General features: G+C 54.1%; 2 protein-coding genes across 6 annotated transcripts in view; one reads left to right on the top strand and one right to left on the bottom strand.

The window, feature by feature from the left end:
- Positions 1-14: 14 nt before the first annotated feature.
- On the top strand, positions 15-7,096 carry PLEKHJ1 (pleckstrin homology domain containing J1). Its single transcript, XM_002194338.6, has 6 exons — positions 15-229; positions 1,347-1,414; positions 2,390-2,456; positions 4,119-4,209; positions 4,392-4,455; positions 4,884-7,096. Exons 1-6 carry the CDS (start codon positions 136-138, stop codon positions 4,947-4,949), a joined length of 450 nt encoding a protein of 149 aa, XP_002194374.2. The 5' UTR covers positions 15-135; the 3' UTR covers positions 4,950-7,096.
- Positions 7,097-8,185: 1,089 nt separating this feature from the next.
- Positions 8,186-18,278, bottom strand: part of DOT1L (DOT1 like histone lysine methyltransferase) — an 80,069-nt gene continuing 69,976 nt past the window's right edge. For 4 of the 5 annotated variants that reach the window (XM_041711002.2, XM_041711000.2, XM_030256537.4 and 1 more), the window contains exons 28-29: positions 17,596-18,190; positions 14,966-15,196 (exon numbers count right to left, since the gene is read on the bottom strand). In XM_041711002.2, coding sequence (XP_041566936.2) covers positions 17,631-18,190 — 560 coding nt within the window. In that variant the 3' untranslated portion in view covers positions 14,966-15,196; positions 17,596-17,630. Of the gene's footprint in view, positions 15,197-17,595; positions 18,191-18,278 lie in introns of all 5 variants that reach the window. The other variant, XM_012571264.5, reaches the window with a different exon arrangement.

The following is an 18,278-nucleotide window of genomic DNA, read 5'->3' on the forward strand; positions in this document are numbered from 1 at the left end:
TCCGTACCCGCGGAAGGAGTTTCGGAGCTCGCTGAGGGCAGATCCGGCCGCCGAAGCCGTTCCGGGCCCTCTGAGGGCGCTTCCGCCGGCGCTGAGGCGGCCCGGGCGGGGCCGGGGCCGGGGCCGGGGCCCGCCATGCGCTACAACGAGCGGGAGCTGCTGTGCCTGGCCCGGCAGCCCGCCGAGAAAGCGGCCGAGATCCGCATGAGCGTCCCCAAGAAGGGCAGCGGTGAGGGGATCTGCGCGGGGCTGCGGTAGCGGGGCTGGGCAGCAGCGCGGGGAGGATCGGCGGTGCCTGAGGGGCCCCGAGCGGGGAGGCAGCGCTGGGGTTGCGGGAGAGGGACGGGGGGAGTCCGGGCGGGGACAGTGGGAGCCGTGTGCGAGGGGAGCTGGGGCCGTGGGGCTGAGGATACTGGGGAAACTGGGGCAGGTCCGAGCCGGGACTGGGCGAACTGGGAGTGCTGGGGGAGGCAGGGGAAGGTGGGACAGGACCGGGGGTACCTGGGGGCAGAGTCGGGACTGGGGATACTGGGGAGGGACTGACAGAGTGCCGTGGGTGGCGGGGCTGGGGGAACTGGAGAATCATGAGTGGGAAACTGGGGGTAGGACCAGGGGAGGGTTGGGGATACTTGAGGGGCCCCGACTGCAGAATCAGAACTGGAGCTGCTGGGGGAAGAGGCTGGAGAGGGTCTGGGGGAGCTGGGTGGGAGGATCGAGGGTGCTGGAGAATCCAGGCTGGGAAACCAGGGCAGGACTGGGAGCACTGGGCAGAGGGGCGGGTGGGACTGGGAGTGCTGGGAGACAGGACTGTGGACAGGCAGACTGGGAGGGCTGGAGTGTGGCACTGGGGAGCACGAGTGCTGGGATCCACTCTGGACGTGCAGGGAGGTTCTGGGGGTGGGCTGGGGTCAGGGAGATTCCCTGTTTCCAGGGGATCTGGGGAAAAAGTTCTTCCCTGAAATCTCCCAGCAAATTCCCCTGCAAACCAGCAGAGTTGTGCTCACTGCCTTGTCCTGAGCATTTCCTCCTTGAGCACCTGCTGGACTTTGTCCCCTGGGGGTGACGCCCGTGCTGGCAGCTCCAGGCAGGGCTCCCGGGATCCGGAGCTTTTCCTGGAGTGCCTGGGGCCCCGTGGTGCTGCTGCTGTGAGCTCTGACTGCCCGGGAGCTGCTCAGGGGCTTTGTCACCCTGAGGCCACTCAGACACTGTCACCCCGAGGCAGCAGTTTGGGGGAGCAGCCTCGGGGGGTACCATGGTGGGGTCGGTGCCACGCTGCGCCCTGGCAGGGCTCCCCTGCTCCCCGTGCCCCTGCCTCAGCCCTGCCCTGCTCCCTCGTGCCCCTGCAGTGCTGAAGAAGCGCCTGGTGAAGCTCGTGGTGAACTTTCTCTTCTACTTCCGCACCGATGAGGCCGAGGTAGGGATTGGGCCTCTGTATGGTGTTTGTCCCCTCCTCCTTTCTTCTTTTTCTGTGCCTGGATTGTGTGGGCTGGGAAAATGGTGCATGGCAGAACTGGAGCAGGGTCTACCCTCCATCTTCCAGCAGCTCAGCAGGGCTCCAGCAGAGCTGGAGAGGGACAGGACACAGGCAATGGCTCCCACTGCCAGAGGGCAGGGCTGGATGGGAGATTGGGCAGGAATTGTTCCCTGGCAGGGTGGGCAGGCCCTGGCACAGGTGCCCAGAGCAGCTGTGGCTGCCCCTGGATCCCTGGCAGTGCCCAAGGCCAGGCTGGACAGGGCTTGGAGCAGCCTGGGACAGTGGGAGCTGTCCCTGCCATGGCAGGGGTGGAATGGGATGGGCTTTGAGGTCTCTTCCAACCCAAAGAGTTCTAGATAAATGCAAGATAAATCAGGTCTGCAATCCCTTCCCTGCTGCCTGATTTGCTTCTGACATGTTGGTTCACTTGGACAAGGATTTCTTGTGGTTGCTCTTGTTCATGGCCAATGTCACCTGCTGTCCCCACGTCCCTGAGTAGTACCAGGTGGTTTTTTGGTCATCCTGAGCTGCTGCAGCTCTGCTCACACTTGCAAGGCTCCAGGACAGCCCCTGCACAGCTCAGTGTTGGTTATTCTGGGTGTCACAGTAAATGTTTTATTTTTGATTTTAAAAGCAAATGTTCTTCTCTGGTATCACAGAGTGGTTAAGACCAGGCTGAAACTGAGCTAATAGAGACGATTAACACCTAATTAACAAATGCAAAGTGCTGCAGGTGAGACTGGCATGAAAAGGTTGATTAAAGGAACATGAAATATGGTGCAATCAGACTGAATGATTTAAAAGCAGTACCAGCTTGTGAAAGTTGCTTAAAAGGCTCCAGGGAAGCACTGTGGGTTCAGCCCTCGTGGTGTTGCGGGCACTGTGGGTTAAACCCTTTCTCCATGTGTTTTCCAGCCCATTGGAGCTCTGCTGCTGGAGCACTGCAAGATCACCAAAGAGGAGGAGAACGTCTTCTCCATCAGTGAGTGCTGCCTGTGCACCCCTTTGCCTTCCCCTGGTGGGAGAGGGAATGCTGAATGCTCAGTTCTGTTTGCCCTGTTTCCCTGGTGCAGTGGGGTCAGCTCAGCCCTTCCTCTCCTCGGTGGGGTCACTGCCCACAGCCCTTCTCCTCTCCCTCAGTGGGGTCAGGGCCCTTCAGGTGGGGGTCAGGCTCTGCTCCCAGGGAACAGAGGACAAGACAAGAAGAAATGACCTCCAGTTGTGCCCAGAACAGGTTTAGGTTGGATACTGCGGAAAATTTACTCACCAAAAAGGTTTGGAAGTACTGGCACAGCCTGCCCAGGGCAGTGCTGGAGTCCCCATCCCTGGGAGTGTTCAGGAGCTCGTGGGTGTGGCACCTGGGGACGGGGGTCAGTGGTGAACCTGGTGGTGCTGAGCTGATGGTTGGACTTGATGGTTTTAAAGGCCTTTTCCAACTTTACCAATTCCTCAACCTTTCCCCGCCTCAGCTGCCAGCTGTTCCTCAGTGTGCCTGTGGCCATCCCGAGGAGAGCTCAGGGGTATTCCATGGCACAGCCTGAGGGATTTGCACAGCTGCACGTGCAGAGCAGCACTAAGAGCAGCCAGGCCCCACTGCCTGCCTGTGGAATCTCTGGCAGGGGGAGCTTGGTTATTGACAGATCTGCTCTGTGCTGCTGCATTTTATCCAAAAAACACCCTAGAGAGGCTCAGATAAAGCTGCTCCAGCCCCATCCTCCCCTCTGTGCGTCCTTGTGCAGCGGCAGCTGGGCCAGCTCCCCTGGGAGCAGCCTTTCATCCCGCAGCTCTCCCCTCTGCCAGAGGTATGTGGCCACAATAACAGGATGTTTCTCCAAGGCCATCCCTGTATCTTTTGGCCTGGCTGCCAGGCACAGCTGTGGCTCTGCTCTGTGCTTCCAAAGGACCCTCAAACTGCCTGAGCACACTGAGCCTGGAGCACCACGTCCTGGATTTTGGGAGCTCTGGTGGAGGAGGATTCCTGAGCAGGGTCAAACCCAGCGGTACCTGGTGCTGGGATGTGTCCACAACCCATCCCGAGGTGCTGGTGCAGCCTGACCCGGGTGTTTGGCAGCAGCAGCCCTGAGGGTCTGCTCAGCAGAGCTCTGGGGACAGGAACTGGTGCCATGTCCTGGCTCTGTCCTGGTCAAGGACTGGAGTGGCACCAGGACCTGCTCTCCATGGTGGGAGTACCATGTGAGTTCCACATTCCCAAAAGCCTCCAGCAAAGGCAGCTCGGGGCCTTCTCCCAGTGCAGTTTAACTCCTCAGTTGGCTGCTCCCTGCAGGTATCCCAGTTCCTCCCTCAGGGCTGTTTCCCACTAGGATTTAAATCCCTGGTGTCTTTGCAAGGGGCCTCAGGGAGTCAGTCCTGGATCTGGCCATGCTGGGCCAGTTCAGTTCACCCTCAGTTTGGGAAGCTGCTCTTCCCGAGGTCTGTGGCTGCTGTAAGCTGGGAAATGCTGTGGGCAGCTGTCCCAGGCACCCAGAGCCATCCAGGCAATGGGAGAGTGGCTGGAGTTGGGGGCTGCAGACTCATTCCCAGCTCATCTTCGTTATCAGAGCTGCTAATTGTGGCCTGGCAGAGTCTGGGGAGCACCAGCAGCTCTGCCAGGACCTGCCTGGAGCCTTTTCCTTGTCCCTGGCAGGTTTCATCGAGGAGCCAGAGAGGAAATACTGCTTCGAGTGTGCCACGGAGGAGCAGTGCCAGGAATGGGTCGAGGCACTCAAGAGAGCCAGGTGGGCTGAGCCCTCGGAGCCAGGGCAGTGCTGGGGGCTCTGGGCTGTGTTCTGGGATCAGGAACTGGGAGGGCATGCTTGTCTCCTCCCAGACAAGCTTCCCTCCAGCTCGAAATAGCATCTGAAACTTCCCCACATCCTTCTCTGCTCAGCCTTTCCCGTGCTCTGTTCCTGTCTTGCAGCTACGAGTTCCTGAGGAGGAGCCTGATTTTCTACAGGAACGAGATCCAGAAGATGACAGGGAAGGTGAGTGAGTCCCTGCAGGGCAGTGCTCAGGTGTGACTGATGGCTTTGGCTGGCAGCAGGGGCTGTTGCTGCCAGTCCTGCCCAGGCTGTGTGTGGGAAGGAGATCCCAGATCCCACAGGGAGCCGTGGTCTCCACAGCCAGACCTGAGCACCTTCTCCTGGGTGCTCACTCCAACCCTGATGCACACTCTGATGCTGGACAGGTCCAGAGCTGGCCTGGCCTCCCAGGGCATCTCTGGAACAGTTCACACCTGGGCAGATCCATGGGTGGAGATGCTGCTTGCCCCCTGCCAGGGCCAGGAGCATCCCTGCTCCAGGGAGGGAGGTGGCTGTGGCTCCCCGGGACCTTGGCTCCCTGCTGTGTCCTGTGTGTCCCAAAGGCTCCTGGGCTTTGCATCTCACTGGTGCCTCCGTGTGCTCCCCCACAGGACCCCCTGGAGCAGTATGGAATCTCTGAGGAAGCTCGTTTCCAGCTGGGAGCACACAGGCAGTGACCTCACCTGGCTCCTGGCTCCATCCCAGCCCCTGGGAAGGACAGCAGCTCCCCACTGTGACCACGTGACTTTTTTATTTATTACCCCAATGTTTTGTATTTTTTTTAAAGGGAATTCGTTGCACATTCCTGGTGCCCCAGCCCTGGCATGGGCAGAGGCAGGGGCTGACAGAGCTCCCAGTGCCTGCTCTCCTCCAGGCTGTGCTGGGGCCACCCGGGCCAGCTCCACCCTTCTGCTCAGCTTCCCTGGCTCAGGATCCTCTGCAGTCTCCCAGGAGCCATCCCGGGCTCATCCCTGGCTGTAAGAGGATGTGACTGATGCATTTCTGGCTCCAAATTAACCCCCTCCTGTCCCTCCAGAGAGGAGTGGGAATTCCTCCAGCTCAGCCACAGCTCCAGCTGATGGAGAGGAACATCAACCCTATGCAGCCACAGCCTTTTGGGGTCTTCTTTTCCCTCCCCTGGGCAGGTGCTGGCATTCCTGGGGGCTGGATAAGCCCATCCAAAAGAACAAAGCTGCAGAGCATGAGGGAACAAAGACAGGGAGAGATCCCTGTGTGATCCTGCCTGTCTGCAGAGCTCTGCAGCTCTAGCTTCCCAGGGAGGAGAGGCAGATGGAGAAGCTGGCAAAGGCAGGAGCTGCTCCCTTTGGCTGGAGGATGGAGCTGCACAACATGCACCAGCTCAGCCAGGCATTAACCCTTCATTCCCTGAGCCACTGCTGCAGCTTTTCTCCCTTCTGTGTGTCCCCTTTGTCCAAAGGGACAGACCAAAAAACTGTGCCAAGGTCACAGTGAGCTGCCAGGGAAACAGGGCTGCCTGTCCTGGAGCTCCTGCAGGGGAGAGATAAGGATTAGGAACAACACCCCCACAGGACCAGCCCTGGCTCTGGCTGCACCAAGGAAAACTGCCCAGACACGGGGGATGGAGGATACTCCCCACACCCAGGGCTGCAGCAGACCCAGATTCTTGACTGCCAGAGCAGCTTCCCTGGAACCAGCCTGGGAAAACTGCCAGGAAAGGCCTCTGGGAAGGTGCCAGGAGTCACTGTCAGAGGCTGCTGGCAGCAGGAATGGGGCTGGGGCTGGGGCAGGGCAGGGGCTTGGCCCAGGCTTTGGGGGCTGCAGCTCTGGATGTTGTTCCCCTCCAAGTACCCAGCCCAGGGAGGGGGTGGAGCAGCCTCTGAGCTGGGTTTGAAGGGAATTTTGGGGTCTTTTCCTCCTTGGCTGGGAATTAATGCCCAAACCAGAGGCTACACTGCAGCCTTTGGCATCCTGGTGGTTCCCTCTTTACCTCATGCAGCTGAGTACCAAGAATGACACCTGTCACTGATGCTTTAGTTTTTATCTCAACACTGAGATTTTTCCCTTTTCCCTCCCCAAATACTCCCTTTTCCTTGAATCATTCCAGGTGCTTGCTCCAGAAATTACCAAAATCAGCTGTCCAGGGGAATCAGCCGAGGGCAGCAGGGAGGGAGCAGAATCCGGGGGGGGTTGCAGACAGATGGCAGCTCCAGGGGAAGCAGCAGCAAGGGATTAAGAGCAGGAACACACAGGAACTGTGCTTTAGGGAATCAGTATCCTTGGATGACTCCAAAGGGCATTTTAATCCTACCCAGCCTGCAGTTTTACAAAGCAGAGCTGAGTTCTCAGCTGGGCGCCACCACTGTAGCAAATGTGTCACCTGTGCCTTGCAGGACTTGTGGCCTCCTCGCTGGACACCTTTCCCCAGGTGGAGCTGCCACCCTCCAGTGTCACTGTGCAGAAAATGGTGTTTTATTTGCTGTTCCAGGGAACAATGGGTGAGCAAGAGCGAAGCCCAGCACGGATTTGAATGTTCATCACCAATGACATTTCCTAACTGAATGTACAACAAAAGCTGTGAAGAGTTGCCAGGGCCAGGCCAGGCCCAGGGACTCAGATCCATGTAGGGCAGGGCTGGGACACGGGGTGGGATTTAGGGAGGGAGGATGGTACTTTGTAGATACTTTGAAATTTGCATCAACTGCTGGTGATTTACAGACAATTGCTCATTTTTCACATTCTGATGACTTTGCTTGTTGTGTTTCAGCTAGAGCCAGCTCCAGGCTCCCTGAGAGCCGTTCTGTGTTGTACAGTGAACATTCCCAATAAATCCTGTTTTAATCTTTGTGATGGTCAGAACTGTTCTACAACACCAAAACCTCCCTGGGAGGGGTGGCTGGAGCCAGCCCAGAGGCACCAGGCGTGGTTCCTGCTCAGGACCCTGCTGGAGATGGCTCCACCAGGGGCTTTGGAGAGGCTTTTTCAGACAATCAGAGAATAATTGGGTTGGAAGGAGCCTTTAAAGGTCAGCTAATCCAGCTGGTGCTGGAGCCAGGCAGTGGCAGGTGACAAACCTGTGTAGGAAGAGGAGCTGGGTCAGGCTGTGGCCCGGCAGAGCCAGGGGCTGGGGGCTCTGGGTGAACCTGGGGCTGTGTCTCATTTAAAATCCAGCAGGGAATTGGCTCAGGAAGTGTTTGTGGCCTCCAGCTCTGAGGTTTAAACACATCCCTGCCTGCCTGTGGGGTTGCTGCACTGTTTCCACTGCTGGCTAAAAGGGAGCAAAGCTTGGATGGCTTGGGAATCATGGAAGTTGGTTGGAAAAGACCTTTAAAAATATCAAGTCCAACCATGACCCAGCACTGCCATGGCCACCACTGCCCTTGTTCCCAGGTGCCACATCCACACTTTGTTCCAACAGTCCTGGGGCTGGTGACTCCAGCACTGCCCTGGGTGGCCCCTTCCAGTGCCTCACAACCCTTTCTGTGAGGAAATGTTCCCAATTTCCAACCTCAACCTCCCCTGGCCCAGCCTGAGGCTGTTCCCTCTCCTCTGTCCCTGTTCCCTGGAGCAGAGCCTGACCCCCCCTGGCTGTCCCCTCCTGTCAGGAGCTGTGCAGAGCCACAAGGTCCCCCCTGAGCCTCCTTTTCTCCAGGCTGAGCCCCTTCCCAGCTCCCTCAGCCCCTCCTGGTGCTCCAGACCCTTCCCCAGCTCTGCCCCTGCCCTGGACACGCTCCAGCCCCTCAGTGTCCCTTGACGGGCCCAGAGCTGTCCCCAGCCCTGCTGTCCCTCCCCAGTGCCCAGCACAGCATCCCCAAACCCTCAGGGCTGAAGGTGCTGCCTGGTTCAGGGATCTCTGTCCCTCTGTGCCCCCACAAAACCCCCAAATCCCAATTCCCTCCTGATTCCTGCTGAGGCAGTGAAAGTCCACACGAGCTCGGTGTATTAAAATACAGACACTTTAATATAAAGACAAAACTTCAAAGCATCGTTTCAATTACAAATCAAGGGAGACACAAGAAATTAAGTGGAGGGAGAGGAGCAAAAACTAACTCTTACATTGTGGAGAATTAGAAAGGCCGGGTGGAAATATATATATTATACATACATATATACACACCAGAATTCACACTACTGCTAGGCAGGAATGAAAGGAATGACAGAACAACTTACCAGTATAAAAAAAAAAAAACCAAAAAAAACCAAAATAAGAAATCCAAAAACAAACCAACCAAAAAAACAAACAAACAAAAAAAAAGATAAATTAGGGGAAGTTTGAATTTTAAATAATTCAGTTTAATAGGCTAAACTATATAAACTAATTCCTATTCACTAGGAAACATCCCATATCACTGTCCTAAGAAAATGGGTTTTTCTAAAAATCCATTGAAAAATGGATTTTTATTAGTAGTTAAAAGTTTACTAATCAATTCCTGAGCAACAGCAACCTCATCATCTACTGCTTTCCCCATCCAAGTCCCACTCAGCGAGGGCAGGCTCTCACTCCTAAAAAGTTTAAGTAGAACAGAGACCTAAAAAGTTGGGTTTTAATTGGAAATTGATCACTTCAAAGATTAATAGATTAAAAAAGCCAAGCAGGATGGATCAACCCATTCCACCTTTTCCTCAATAACTCCAGAGACAAAACCTTTTAAAAAATTATTTGACTGCACCAGAAAAGCAACCAGATGTACCTCAAGAAAACCAAAGGATCACAAACATGAGAACTTCAGGGTTAGCATTGTCAACTTGGAATTTTCAGATGTGATTTTGTTTTTACACCATAAAGAATTCAAGGAGCCTCTTCAGAAAGAAGGTCCCAAACAGTAAAAGTACTGGAGAATTATTTCCCAATTTTTTTTGTCTCAAGTTTAAACCCTGAAGTTCCCAATAACAGCATCTTTCAATGCAATATTCAGTCTAAATATATATTTTTATATTTATAATGTATAAGGATAAATAAAATATGGCACAACAACATTTTCAAACAGCTTTTAGTGAAAACCTGATCCGCACGTGGAGCGGAAAATGGAAATGGAGCAAAAAAACAAAAGAAAGAAAACCCTTTAAAACCAGTAAGACTTCAAATATTCATACACTGACTGCACATCTCTACTCCCAAAACTCCAATTCCTGTGATTTTTCCTCAGTGCTGCAAAGATAGTTCACAAAAACACTGTGTAGTTTCTGCTCCCCAAAAGCATTTTGGGTTCACAGCCCCATCCGAGGCCCTCCCCTGCTCCCAGTCCTTAATCCTCTCTGTGCTTTTGGCTCAGGCAAAACAAGAAAAGCAGAATTTTCCACGCCAGCCACGCCTGGGAGTTGGGATCATTCCAGGGTGGAGTTACCCAGGACAAAACACACAGAGACCCCTCAGGTTTGCACGCCCTGGAGCAGAGGGTGAATTCTGGAATCAAACTGGTCACACAGGAGCCACCTCGGGACAGCCACCCTGGGCCAGGGCAGGTGCCCCAGGGGAGCTTCAGCCCCGCTGAGGAGGGGAGGAAGGGCCCAGGGAAGGCTGAGCAGGGGAGCCAGAGCACCCCGAGGGCACAGACCCCACACTCCCAGTGCCAGGGTGGCACTGAAGGGCTCGGAGGAGCTGGCAGCACTGGCTGCCCCCTCCCTGAGCCAGGCCTGGGTGTCACCAGCAGCTCTGCACCGCCGGGACTGTCCCTGCCACCACTCCCTCGGCCTCTCCTCTGCCTGGACTCATCCAAATGGGAAAATACCAAGTGGGGGTAGCAGATGCTGCTTTCTGAACACAAATCGCAACAAGAACCAACCCCAGGGCTGCCTGTCCACGGCCACAGGAAAAGACCTGGAAGGGGCAGCCCAGCAGAGCAGGAAGATCCAGGTCCTTCCAAGGGAAGGCTGGGATGAGATGGAAACAGAGACCACAGGCAGTAAATCCACTGTGGTGGGGAGCACCTGAGCTGCCAGCTTTGTACCCCACAGGGCTGGGGTGAAGGTGCAGGAGCAGCAGGTCTGGCTCTCACCCACCTCCTCTCACATGTGTCTGGACAGGGAATCAGAACAGTTTGGGAAGATTGGAAAGCACCTTTAAAAGTCATTTAGTCCAACCCCAAAGAAGGCTGAAGAAGGGACCCCAGCACATGTCTCAGAAGGAAACTTGTCCCCAGGGCCGAGGGCAGGGACACAGCCCGGAGCAATGCTGCAGCTGGACATGTTTCCAGGTGGGATGGAAGAGCTGATCAGACTGGAAACCTCTCCACTCCCAGGCTGCAATTGCTCAAGTGACTTCCTCAAGGATTAAATTTGACTAAAGAAAGAACAAAGTGACTCAGCTGAACTGAGTGTGACCCAGAGCTGGGCAAGTTTCACACTAAGGAGTGTCAAGTCCTGGGGATTTGGAATCTCTGGATTCAAGAAGAGATGAATAAATCCATTCATGACCAAGTGATGTCACCTTCCTGCCTGCAGGACTTCAGGGACTGTGGGTGTGATCCCATACTCAGACCCTCCAAGCTCAGCTTGATCCCACCAGCGAGTGGGAATCCCATTTTCCTGCCAGGCTGAGCCCAGAGCCCAACTCCATCCAAGAGCAGAGGGAGCACAAAGGCTGCACTGGAAGATAAAGTGCTGTCCCCAACAGCAAGGAAGGTAAAGAGATGGAAGCACAAGAATTTCTGGTCTGTGTGGCCGAGGAGACACAAATTCCTGGTGATCAGAAGGAGCTGAACTCGTCCCAGAATGCCAGGGCAGTGAGGATGTGCTGCACTCCCTGCTGCTTCCCTAAAAAGCTGCTTTCCTCCTCCTCTCTCCCACTGCATCCACAACTGAACTGAGGTGAAGATGCTCCCTGGTTGTCCAGACTAATCCACACATTCCTGCAGGGAACAGCCTCATTTGTGCCAAGCCAAGAGGGGATGGAGGGACACCTCCAATCCCCATTACCCCCTGCACCAGCTCGGATCCAGCCTCTGCAGCCTCAGCAATGCTTTCCCACTCTCTCCCTCAGCAATCCAACTGCTGCGTGTCCCCACATCCCTGGCTGATGGAAGAATTGCTGCTGAATTACTCATCTGCAGCAAATCCCAGATTTAGGTCCAGTGCCTTTGGAGCCCTCCCAGCACCTTGGGTCCCAGGGGACGGGGGCTGGCGAGCCAGAGGTGGCAAATGCCCGAGAAAGGAAGAGCCCACACAAGTCCTGTTTCTCAAGGCTGACATTCAGCAGCAGGGACAGGTTTTCCTCAGCACAGCACTCAGGAAATTCCATTTTTTTGGCCACAGACTTGCTCCAAGATGTGTTTTTGCTTCCTGACAAGTCCTTTGCTGGCAGCAGGGGCGTGGAGGAGGGGGAATTGTGTGACAGCCCCAGAAGGACTGGCCCCAGCACCAGCAGGAGAAATTCTCTTTTTTGGAACTGTTTGGCTTTGATTGCTCCAGAGGATCTTCAATTATTGCAAACAGGTTTCAGCTCCTGGCCCAGTGTTCCAGCAGCGGGGTCACAGCTGTGGCCACATGGATCAGATCCCAGCAGCTCCAAGGTCTGCCTTCAGCCAGGTGAGAGCTCTTCCCAGTGTGCAGACAGAGCAGGAGACTGGCCAGGAGCTGGACTCGATGAGCCTCCAGGTCCCTTCCAACTCAGGATGTTCTCTGAGTCCACGATTTTAAGCTGAGTTTGCCCCAGATCATGGCAAAGCAATAAAAGGTCAGGGAGAGGGAAGACAAAACCAGGAATCTCTTGGCAAAAACATCTCCCAGCTCAACCAGTGCCGAAGCACCAGTCCCAAACTGCCCCCTTGGCTCCCCAGCTCATGCTGAGCAGGGCCCCTCTGGAAGCACAACCTGGGAATCACCACCAGGAGCAGTTACAGTGGAGGGCCTGGGCTGAGGGGAAGACACCAGCAAGGCCAGAGCAGCTCCAGACCCTCCCAGTGGGAACAGCAGGCACTGGGATGCCAGCAGGCAGTGCTGCACAGGCAGGGACGGGGAGGCTGATGTTTAGGCAGGCTGGATCCCTTTCCAGGAACCCCAAAGATTCACTCCTGGGCCTACTTCTCTTGAGCCTTCCCAGATGACATCTGGAGAGTCACAGACTCAAAAATCCTGGGGGTGGCAGGGCTCAGTCACAGGTGAGTGCTGAGCTCCAGGGCTTGTGCTGCTCCTGAGCCAGCCCTGCCTTGGACACTGCCTGGCCACCAAGGCAGTGACCAAAGGTGACACCGAGGCACAGACAGGCTTTGCTTTTTGCTTTTCCACGGCATCCAGCAAAGAGCAGGGGACAAACTCCTCACCCAAGGCCTTTGCTCCAAAGGGTCCTGGAATCATAGAATTGTTCCAGCTGGAAAAGATCTTTCAGATCAGCGAGTCCAACAGTGAGGAGACAGTAGCCAGCCTGACTCTCTGCCTGGCTCCCCAGAACTCCGGAGCTCTGGATGCAGAGCACAGCATTCCCACAGGGATCTGTCCCCCCTCACCACGCAGGGAGTGCCAGGTGCCAGCAGGGTGGGTGACACAGGAGAGCCAGGCCTGGAGCAGTGCTGGGAAGCACCGAGGGTTCCATGGGATCTGTGGGTTGGTTCCTTCTCCAGCAGGAATCTTGGGAGTGCCTTGGGCACCACTCAGACCAGGACAGGGATGGCAGCTGAGTTTTCTTCCTGGAGGTGAAGGGAGGCACAAGAGCTCCAAGGGGCACCATATCCTGGTCCCTCTGCTGGAAAGGATCTGATAAAACCAGGGGGATGAAAAGCTTCTACTTGAATTTCCTCCTCTCTCTCTTTCACCAGAGATAAAAATGATGGGGGAGAGGTAATTAGGAAATTAATTAAGGCTGCTGCCCCTCCAGCAATCACTCATTTACAGTCTCCAGAGGCCCCAGCACTCTGCTGTGTGCTGGGGAAGAAGCTGGAGCTGCCCAACTCCCAGCTGCAAAACATCTGGGTTACTGTGCTCCTGGATTCCAGGACATACACTGTGTTTGGCTCCTATGAGAAGCTACTGGATGTTCCTCTCACCCTCTGAGCATTCCTGCCCTTTTCCAGGTTTTCCTCGTGCTGCCAGTCCCTCAGCAGGACACAGCCTGTCCCACACAAAGCAGAAACATTCCAAAATGCCCCAACTCCCAGGGCTTTCAGTCCCTTCCCAGTGGATAAGGAGGCAAAGCCAGACCCCAGAGGCTGCACTCAGAGGCTCCCATGGAAGACACACTCAGGAATCCACAGAAAACTGCACTTGGTCCTAAACCCCTCTAAGACTGCCCAGGATGAGCCCTGCAGAGGGTGGGAGCTGCTGCAGCCCCTGACCCCCTCTCCAAACACTTCCAACCCTGCTGGATCCAGGCAGCAGGAGAGCCCAGGAGGACACAGGGACCTCACTGTCCCCAAACCCAGAGCAGCTGTTTGTGACCCGGGTGCTCCATGGAGCTCCTGCCAGTGCCTGACTGCTGCAGTGGGAGACTCACCAGAAGGGATTTAAAGCCAGTGCTGCCCCTCTGAGCATCAGGATCAGCAGGGAGGTGTTTTCCAAAGCCTGAATGTGATTTTTTTTCCAGTCATTTTGCTGTTGCAATCCCCTTTCTACTGTAGTTTTCTTTATTGGTGCTTGGCCCGGCCTGAACTCAGACCAGCCTGATCCTCCTTAAATGGATCCTCCTTCTCCTCCTCACTTTGTGCACTTGAATAAATAAGTTTTTACAGGTTCTTTGTGCATTGTACAAACTAAAAGCAAAGGAAATAAAGCATAGAAAACTTAGAAGTTTTCATCACAGCTCTTTAAAATCAGCCCTTCCTGCACACACGACACCAAGTCACGACGCAAGTCCCTGCCCCAGGGGGACAGTGACAGCACAGGCAGCCAGGTCAGGGTGTTTTTGTGAACTACCATTCAAGAACCTACTCAAAAGCAAAGGAACACAAAAGCAAAATGCACCTTGTTAATCCATGAACACGGCCAAGCCGGGTCGGAGTCAAGTATCAAAACCCTACCAAGGAAACACGTCGTGCTTGGAACGAAAAAACAACGAGCTGAGCAAACTCTGCAGCCTGCAGCAGGACAGAAACACAATGTTCAGCCTTCCCAACGCTGGGGAAAGGGCTGCACCAGCACCAGCCAGTGCACACCCTGCTCAAACACCAAGGCCAGCCCCAAGAAGCGAGTTACCAGACCAGCTACCAAAATTCACAGTGACCCCAGCACCACCAGCAACTGCAAATGGCCCAGGGAAGTAGTTTGGATGGGGCAGGACTTGGATTTCTCCTGTTCCAGCTGTGCCTGCATGGGCTGTGCCTGCCCAGGCTGCTCCAGAGGGGAGCACAGAGCCCTCGTTAGTCACAAACTCAATTAAAACCCACCCTGTTAAAAGGGCCTGGCTCAGTCCGAGCCAAACCCCAGGGGGAGAATTCATTCCTCTGTCAGCCCCGGCTGCCAACCAAGAGGATTTTGGGATATGAACACAGTCAGGGGAATAAATAATCTGCAGACCTTTAAAAACTGGGTTTGGCATTGGTCAACCCCCCAAAATCAGCACCAAGGATTCAAACCAGAGGCACAGTTCTGACGGACAAAATAGCACCGAGGAGGCTCTTTTACATCTCTGCTGGTGTGCCAGTCCTTTAGTATTCAGAGAATTTAATAATAATAACTTGTATTTATGAATCTAGGTGGAATAAAATAAGTCAAAATTGTTTTCACTTTAAAAAAAAGATAAATACTTTATCTAAACTATCAACAATACAAACTGGAGCTTTAAGCATTTCTTTTGCCTTTTTTTTTTTTTTGCCTTTTTTCCTTTTTTTTTTAGTCAGATTCACAGTAAATGTTTGCTCTGTTGTTTAGGTCTTTTTTATGGTTTTTGTTTTGTCCAGTAGTAAGAGTAGAAACCCCTGCACAGGCCAGGTGAGCACCTTTCAGTGGAAGCCGAGTGAAGTTGGTCCACGTTGTCCTTGCATAGGTCACATTGGGTTGAGGTAGAAATCCTAGTTACCTGCACAACAGAAGGAGAGGAGGAGACTCATCTAAATAAAAGGCAAAAATCTGCTGTGTTCTTAGATGTGTCAGTCATTCCTACATTGCTCCAAGACCTCCTCAGATGAAGCAAATCTTGACCCAATCCCAATTAGAGGAAAGGATGGATGTTCCAAGGGACGTGTGGCCCCTCCAAATGCTGCAGATTTTCAAGCTGTGGCTGAGTTGAACTCTTTTCTATAGGACTGCAATCAAGCGAGGGGGAAAAAGTAAAAAAGGTATTTCCCCCCTCAGTATTTCACCTTTTTATAGTAAAAGTTAATCTGCTTTGAGTTTTGTTATTATTGTGGGGGAGGGACATTATGAATCATAGAAAGGTTTGGGTTGGGAGGGACCTTAAAGCCCATCCCATTCCACCCCTGCCACGGCAGGGACACCTCCCACTGTCCCAGGCTGCTCCAAGCCCTGTCCAGCCTGGCCTTGGGCACTGCCAGGGATCCAGGGTGGGCACCCTGTGCCAGGGCCTGCCCACCCTGCCAGGAACAATTCCTGCCCAGTCTCCCATCCAGACCTGCCCTCTGGCAGTGGGAGCCATTCCCTGTGTCCTGTCCCTCCAGGCCTTGTCCCCAGTCCCTCTCCAGCTCTCCTGGAGCCCCTTCAGGCCCTGCCAGGGGCTCTGAGCTCTCCCTGGAGCTTCTCCTCTCCAGGGGAGCACCCCCAGCTCTCCCAGCCTGGCTCCAGAGCACAGAAGCAAAGCAGATTATTTCATTCCCAGTTCCTGGTTCCAGCCCTGGTGCCCCTAGGACTGAACACATCTGAACACGTTTCTGTTCTCATTGAAATCAAGGGCACTGCTCAAACATCTTGGCTTCAAGTCTCAGGACTTGGGATCACAACCACCTCTGGTACCATCACTTCTGCTCCTGAGCTCCACAACCCAGCTTTGACACCCAGCTATTTTTCTACAAGTCCCTTCTGTGCTTTGCCTCTATTTTCAGTATTTTTCAGTGACAGGGACTGTCCCACCTGATGGATCCTAGTCCTGCATGGTCTCAGTTCCAGGTAATTCCAACAGAGGATCTCACACAGAGACCCCAAACTGACCCTCCTCACCATCCCCATCCTCTGTCTGTTTGGGGTTTTCCAAGCCCTCCTCTCTGCTGGCACACAAACCCTTCCTCAGCCTCCCTTTCCTGCAGGGAAGGACCTGGCAATACTTACGTGCCTCCCAAAAGCCTAACCAGGGATTTGTGGTGTCTGAGGAGGAATTTGATGAGGAAGACACTACACACAATGCACAGAGGCTCTCTCAGGTATGTTGTAATCGAGTTTTATAAGCAGCAAAGTGTGTTCAACCACGTTTGTAGTTTTGGTACCAGTGGACAGCAACAACATCACAGACCTACAAGGAAAGCACGGAGCCAGCTCTGGGGCTGGGCACGCTGGATGCACTTGGCAAGCACGAGTTGTTACAGCAGGATTGCCACAGAGTCTTTGCATGAACCACAGTACCCAGCTCTGTGGTGGTACAGTTTATTCTGGAGTAGCTCTAGAGACAGTTCAATAAATACCTGCTGCAGGAGAAATGCACACAGCCTCCAGAACCCTCCTCTCCTACAGCCTTTGTGGAGAGTGGAGCCCACTTCCCCCTGCACGTTCCCTGTGCTCCCAGGGCTTGTGTGCAAAAATAAAACATCTGCTGGGGCTGTTCCTGCTGGCTCTGGCAGCAAGTCCAGCACAGGGAAGTGACAGGGAGTCACAGCCCTTCTCTGCTACCTGTGGTTGTGTTTCCAGTGATGCAGGGGACACTGACTGCACTGCAGGCCCAGGGAATTTACTCTCCAAGCAAGGCTGAAGCTTAAAACCTAGAGATTTTTAACTCAATGACTATTTAGAGCAGCTGTTGTTGACTGGCAGTTTTTACTGACCACCACATTGTCACACAGAGTCACAAAGAGGCACCTTTGGGCACCTCAGTGCTACGGACAAGGACTGGTACAGGCTGTGCAAGAGGGGAGGGGGATCAGATGGGCAACACCCACTTCCAACAACTGTATAAAACCACATGGAAAATAGACATTTCCTCCTGTTACTACCTCATGAAAGAATAATTTCTCTTTCTATGAAGAGATCTCAGCCTGAACATAACCCTGAGCCAGAGCAGAGTTACCCCTGTGAGCACTCCTTGTCGAGAAATCCTGACTCCCAGAACAGAGAGCACCAACACTTCCCATCCTCTGCCACCAGCTGATTTGCTCCCCGTGTTTTAGAGATTTCTCTCCCCCATTTTAGGGCTCATTCTCCCCCGTTTCAGAGGTTTCTGTTTCACGGAGCCCGGCCCTGGCCTCTCTCTGCAAAGGAAGAAGCGTCAGTGAGCATCTCGCACACAAACTCCTCTGGTTTTGTGTCTGGCCTTACCTTACAAAACAAGAACTGTTAGCTAAGCAAGCTCTTTATCGTGGCTTAACCCCCGAAAGGTGCGAAGCATAAGGAGGCTGCATGCCAAGGGTCACCCACATAGCGGCCGTGCCAGCGGCGTTGGGCTGCGGGAGCACGCGGGGCAGGGGCGGGTGATGGACTGTAAAGGAGGGGCGGGAGGGTTTGTGCTGGAGAGAAGCCAGTTTAATAGACAAAGAAGAGTTAGACTGGACAGGAGCAGAGGAGGAGGGCAGGAACGTCTCGCCAGGAGGGATGGAGGGCAGGTTCTGCAGGAGAGCAGGCTCGGAGTTAGAAGCGAGTAAAGGAGGAGGGGGAGGCAAGGACACGTTAGGAGGGGGTGGAGGGGGATGAAAGACAGATTGCACTGGAGCTCTGTTGAGGTGCTGAGCAGGTCTAGTCTCACTAGATGTTACTAAATTAGAGGAAGAGGGTGGGAAGGATGAGGATGAGGTGCTGGCAACAGCCTGCAGAGGGTTTAAGCTTAGCACGGTGCTGCTAGAGACAGCACTGCTGCTGAAACTGGCTCCAAATTGATGAGGAGAGGAGGCAGAAGGCACCGCATGGTTAAAAATACCTGCAAACAGGAGAGAAAAACTCAGCTTCAACAGATGGGCTTTGTACAGTCTCAAGTGACAAGAGAAACAAAACAAAAAAGACAAAAA

Source organism: Taeniopygia guttata, chromosome 28, assembly GCF_048771995.1.
Source record: "Taeniopygia guttata chromosome 28, bTaeGut7.mat, whole genome shotgun sequence".
Classification (NCBI taxonomy): domain Eukaryota; kingdom Metazoa; phylum Chordata; class Aves; order Passeriformes; family Estrildidae; genus Taeniopygia; species Taeniopygia guttata.